Source organism: Vigna angularis, chromosome 2 (genome assembly GCF_016808095.1).
Source record: "Vigna angularis cultivar LongXiaoDou No.4 chromosome 2, ASM1680809v1, whole genome shotgun sequence".
NCBI classification, from domain to species: Eukaryota; Viridiplantae; Streptophyta; class Magnoliopsida; order Fabales; family Fabaceae; genus Vigna; species Vigna angularis.
In genome coordinates, this window is record NC_068971.1 from 45762115 (window position 1) to 45768529 (window position 6415).

Sequence of the window (6415 nt, forward strand, 5' to 3'; positions counted from 1 at the left end):
AAAAACACTTGAACCATGATCTCCAACCATATTTGATATAATTAGCATCGGATTGCGTTATATCAATTCAAGATAAGCATCCAACTTCACGAAAACGTTGAACTTCCGATGATTAAACATTTTTTTTTCTCATGTCCTGATTGCATTAGTGGCTTATGAGAAAAGATTACGAAATATAACATTAATTAATATATTAATCCAATTCATAAATAAACCAACTACAATTAAAAATATCAAAATTTTCATTTTAATTTTTACTTTATGTACTGTATGGCCCGGATGGTTAAGTAGTGATTGAATGTGGCAGTATCAAGGTACATAATCAAACGGTTAGGAACAGAAACGTCCGGCCTTAAGTTAATAAACATGTTTTTCTACAAGATTAAGGTAAATGATAATTAAAGATAATTAGGTTGAGATTGAGCCGAGGTTAAGGTTCACTACTCTCAAGTTCATGTCAAAAACTATAAATATAGGTCAAAGGTAAGAGGTAGGTGATGACATTTACTGTGCATTTATTACCATTATACTGAACTCTCATACTGACAATTTGCTAACTTAAGTATCAAAGAAAGGTACACCTCCGAATGATAAAACAAAGACAAGGACTAGACGAGCAATTACTAGACAACATCCCAGAAAAAATTATATATATATTTGAAGTGACTCAAACTCATACCGAAACACTTTATATAAAATTTCTCATTAAAATATTTAAAACATTGATGCAAGAAACCATCATTTCAAAAAGTAATTAAGAATTAGAAATAATCCAATCTAGTATTTTTAAATCCAGTTTGATATTAGTTTATAAAAATGGATCGAATCGAGTTAACTAATTAATTGAAAATGAATTGAATTTTACAGTATGATTTATTGAATTGTTAAAGTGACTATTTTTATTTTTTTTAAATCTAATATAATATGAAAATAAGCTAAAATTATTTATTTTTTACACAAAATAGATAATGTAGAGCTGTCGAGTTAAAAAACAACTGTTATTTTAGACATTAACTCAAACTTAACCTGCAAATTGATCTAACCTGACTATGGACTTGACGAATTGAATTCATTCGAATTCCCAAATTAAAACCTGACATTCTCTTTTTTCCCCGAAATGGTGCATTGGCCTATCGACCGACTATTTTTCTTATCTAAGAATAGGAAAGTTACGGTATATAACACCCGAAGACCCGAGTCTCCTTCTTTTAACGCCACACAAAGAGAATGCACTACGAAAAATCAAGAATGAAGTACAATATCATCGATCGTTGTCAACACAAATTCGTGACATTGCCGGAGACAAATTCGTGTGTTACCTTCCACACACTTGTCTTTGTGTTAAGGTCTTTCACTTACTTAGTCAACCAATCTATTCTACAATAATATATTACTCTTGATTGGTTCAAGCCGTCTCCAACACTTTTCATTCTTCTCATTTTTTCTCCTTTTAAATTGTCGCGTTCCCTTATTTTTTCCAAACTTCCGTACAGATCATACTGTTTGCTGTAAGAGTCTGGTGAGTTGGCGATACGCATTTTTATACTAAAATATAAATGCGATAATTGGGATGATTCCGCGCATATTCTTCATCGTGTTTTTCTGTGATGAATATAGCTTCATATATTAACCTATTCCATCTTTTTCCGATTATGACAAAATCATTTACTTATTTATTTCACCAACATTGAATTGGATTTATAAAGTTCTAGAAGTAAGCACTCCAAAGTCGATATCCATTATTGGAACATTATAAGTTAAACTATTTGTTCGTTGAATGGTCACTTATCTTTATTTGAATTGAGATTAAACGTGAAGGGCGATCTGGGTGTAGCCTGCACGTATTAATAAAAATATAAAATGCAAAATAAGAATCTAAAAATTAAATAATTATAATAAAGCCATTTATATTTTAAAACAAAAATTGATGCGAATAATGGACCACTGATTATTACGCCTGCAGTATTATTATAATCTTGTATCGTTTTTCATATTACGAATGTCAGAAGTTTGTTTAATTGAATGTCATGAAAATATATATATCAGTTTTTTATAGCCATAATTAACCTATTGTTTGGCACCATTCAATGGCCAACTAACTAACAAACACGTGAACTGAAACCACCCCAACTATGTTACGCTAATTAATGTGTTTACTGTGCCGTACACCAAGGATGTTATTGTTGGTGGTTTCAGAGTTAATTTAATTAAGTGGAAAAAATTGCACTATTAGTGTATTATAGTATTAACTACGACCCTCTTTTTTCAAATGATTAGGGTCATGTTTGGCCATGAGGTACTTCAAGATAACTGAAAGTTGGAATAAAAAAATGCGATTACTTTTCCACATTCAAAATATTGGACTGTCCTCTGTTCAAAGTATGAAACTACTCATTAGTTTCATTTTTTTTAAAAAATCTCTCTCTGTCTCTCTCTAATTACCGGTTATCTTACTCAAATTGAATCATACATATGTATATATATAAACTATCCCTTCAATTTGCTCAATAGCTAGTTCCTCTTCATAGTTTTTTGACCTATCCTTCATCTTCCTTAAACATGTTAGGGAAAAAGATGGTATCTTTCAAGAAACTGGCAAAAAGGGTGAAGGGGGTAGGTGGATTTGAGCCTGATCCTTACCCTGCTCATCATGAGGGTTTGCTCAATAACTATGAAGAAAAATGTGTGACTAACTCACCCCCGACAGGGTTTTTTGCTCTTTATGTCGGAGAAGAGCGGCAAAGATACGTGGTTCCAACGCGCTACCTTTCTCACCCCTTGTTCAAGATGCTGCTGGAGAAGACTTACAATGAGTTTGGATTTTCGCAGAGGAATGGACTAGTAGTTCCATGCAGTGTTTCCACGTTTGAGGAGGTTCTGAATGCCATAGAATGCAACAACGGCAAGTTTGACTTGGGAAAGTTTTTTGCAGAGTTTGTTTGAATCGCATGAAACGCAGAGTCTCTCATTTTTTTCAAGCTATAATGTATTATCACACGCACATGTAATGCACAACACTCCAGATAGGTATAGCTTTAACTTTAACTCTGCATGATGTTGTGTTGTTGCAACATTTTCAGATAGAATAGATCTGACTTAAAATAGTGATTCGATGAACTTTAATATTGGTTTATCTTTTGTCTTTGCCTTTAGCTAATCTTTCACATGGCCAAGCCACAATTTTCATCATTGATTCCATGTTCGAACTTTACTTTAATGATTTTGAAACTGGATCACAGCTATATCATCCAGTAACAGTTGTGTCATTAAATTAATCGCAAGATTTTCTTAATTAATTTGCGTATCAAGCAGGATTTGATCTCCTTATAAACAGGAAAGGATTTTTGTGTTTGATGGCTATAATTTGATTTGGCGAGAAACTATTTTGAACTTGTAGATTGAAATAGTTGAATAAAGAAATAAGTAAATCATCCATTTCTAGTGGTCAACCGCTTGAAACAGAAACCTTCGTTTTTGTACAAACTATGAAGATATTGCTGAGATGCAGGGGTTGCATATATCTTCATTTTATAATTCTGGGGAGATTCAACAGATCGCGTAGAATCTACCTCAAACGTAAAATTTTGAAGATTCAATACACAGTCAATTGTTGCCTAAGCTTCTTCTCTTCAACTCTGATGCTTTTAGAGGTCTGCGGTTCCATCTATTTTTTTACTTTGATTTGCATCTTCACATGATCTTGCAACAACACTCTTTATAATTTTAATGCATTTCCGGATCATTAGTGAGAAGCAGGAACATAGTAGAGCAGTACATCGTATCAATTGAACTCAACATAAGAACCAGATCTCAAGAAGAAGCTGGTATCGTTTCGTTGTTATAACCTTTTAATTCATGATTATGTTAAAAATCGAACTTTAAACTTAACTGAATCTTACAAACTTATAAGTAAGATAAGCTTTTGTGTCTATGTATATATTTTAAATTGATATTTATTTTTGGTGGACTTGAAACTTTGAACAAATTATACTTTAGTTTTTATGGGATTTAAAGAAACAATTACAGATGATAATAGGAATGTTTTATAAAAAATATTTTTTTGTAAATATTTAGCTAAACCTTGATATAGGAGTGTTTTATAGGTTCAATTAACAAACACGATTGAGAAAATAAACATAATCTTAATTTTAAAACCCATCAAATAGTTATTTACAAGTTCAGTTACGAAAATAAATTATTTAAATTATGGTATTCTAATTTCGTTTATTGTATAGTGATTTAAAATTAAAATTAAGATGGACTCACTTTTTCCTTTCTTTTAAGTCAAGATGGACTTACTTAAAACAATATAATTTAAGAAGAAGTAAACAAAAATGTGAAGCAATCCTCGCATAAGAAGTCACGCACCTTCTAAGAAAATAAAGTACAAATTCAAAAGTCTTCAGGTTTAAACACTGAGTAACCAAATTTACATGGCCGCTGTGAAAGAGCTTGTAATTAACTTGTTGAAACTTATACGATATTAATGTTATGAGCATGTGAAATTTGTCCAAGAGAGTTTATAGAAATATCTTATTACTTGTTAAAAGTTAATTTAGATTATAGCCCTGATTTAGTTTATAGAAATACGACATTTTGTCATTTACATTCTTTACAATCGTCAATCCAAGTACGTTTCTACGTACGGTTCTAAAAAAGTTTTGGGAATTATTAATTTAATTAAAGGTTTAATTATTTATTATTTATTGATGTGATTTTAATGTAAAATCTAATAATTGGTATAAAAAACATGTTAGATTTGTAATTAAGTTTTGTTCCCAAATTACATGAATACTAGTATGAGTTTTCCTCCAATTTATAGTTTTAGTGTAGTTGTTTTCCAGTTTGGATCACACGCTTCTTTTCTTTACATGTGTGTGAATTATATATATATATATATATATTAAAAGGTTATTGTTAAATTTTTATTTTTATTTATAATATTAAATGTTTATGTATATCCATGCAAGTGTTCGTTTGATTAAAAGAAGATTAATATTTGGTTAAATTGCATACACATTTGTTATAATAAATGTGTGCTGAATCAATTTAACGATAGGTTTGTTCTTATACATGTTATATCATTACACCAAGATACCTTTAATGATTAATATTCTTGTTAAAAGAATTGATATTGATAGTGCGTAAGGTATCTTGAGATGTGTTACATTATTTGAACATATTTGTTATTATTTTTATGATATGAACTTATTTATATTATTTCTCTTGTTTTAAATACACTTACAATTGCTTCTATGTGTGAATCTAAATTTAGTTATGGTTTTCAATGGAACAAATTTTATGTCTTGTTCACTTGAATGGATTTGAGAGAGAGAGTGATTGAATGAATTTGAAGGTAAATTTTGTTGTTGTTTATTTGAGTAGATTTGGAAGTAAGTAACAGTGAATTTTGAAGTAAAGTTTGTGAGAATTAGTGTAGAATTTGATTTATGTGACAGATTAAAAAAAATTACTTCTAAATCAACTATCACTTACCTTCAAATTCACTCAAATAAACAACAAAAAATTTATTTTCAAACCCTCTCAAATTCATTCAATCACTCTCCCCAAATCCACTCAAGTGAACAAAGCCTTAAGGACTTCAACATGGAGATAATTTTTTGTTACATGGATCTCGACCCTGCACTAAAACTGAGAAACCCATTCTCTTACATACTTAAGCACCACTTTAAAAAGTAAATATTATGATAAGTGGGGTCGCTCAAATAACATGAATCTAATAATCATTAAGCGTAACATTCAATAGGTTTTTAAGAGTGTATGTTTGAAAAAATAGCAAGTGTTGAATACTTCTTTGTTGAGATTGAAAAATAGATTGCAAAAAGCGACAATGCAAAAATAAGCGTATTTCTTCGGAGTTTGATTTTCGTAAAGTATCATGGCAAAGGAAATGTGAGATAATACATCTTGAAAATGTCAAATATTACCTCAAAATTGAAGGGGTTGAAAGTTTATATGTTAGAAGACTTACTCATGCACTTAATTTGATATTTATTCTCTCATTGTTTGGATAGTTTAAAGTGTCTTATAATTGTTAGGAAGAAAAATGGTTTCTTAATGAGCTCATTTCATATTGTGTACAATAAGATGAGAGATTAAAGCGATAAAATAGTGAAAATGTTCATTTAGCACGTACCTTTAAACATAAAGGCAAAAAGAATAAATTTGAGAATCCAAATAATGAAGTTCATAGAGGTTCACTACAAAAGAAACAAATATAAAATAATAAATGTTTCTTTTGTAATATGGTTGGAGATATAAAGAAGAACTATACAAAACATCATGTTTGGTGTGCAAATAAGGTACATTTATTACTTTGGTATGTTCTAAGGTCAATTTAGCTTCAATACTAAAAAACATTTAGTTGTTAGATTCATGTACCACTACTAACACT

General features: G+C 30.1%; 1 protein-coding gene across 1 annotated transcript; it reads left to right on the top strand.

Annotated features, from left to right (window-relative positions):
- Positions 1 to 2474: 2474 nt before the first annotated feature.
- On the top strand, positions 2475 to 3193 carry LOC108328832 (auxin-responsive protein SAUR15). Its single transcript, XM_017562719.2, has one exon. It carries the CDS (start codon positions 2560 to 2562, stop codon positions 2941 to 2943), a length of 384 nt encoding a protein of 127 aa, XP_017418208.1. The 5' UTR covers positions 2475 to 2559; the 3' UTR covers positions 2944 to 3193.
- Positions 3194 to 6415: the final 3222 nt, after the last annotated feature.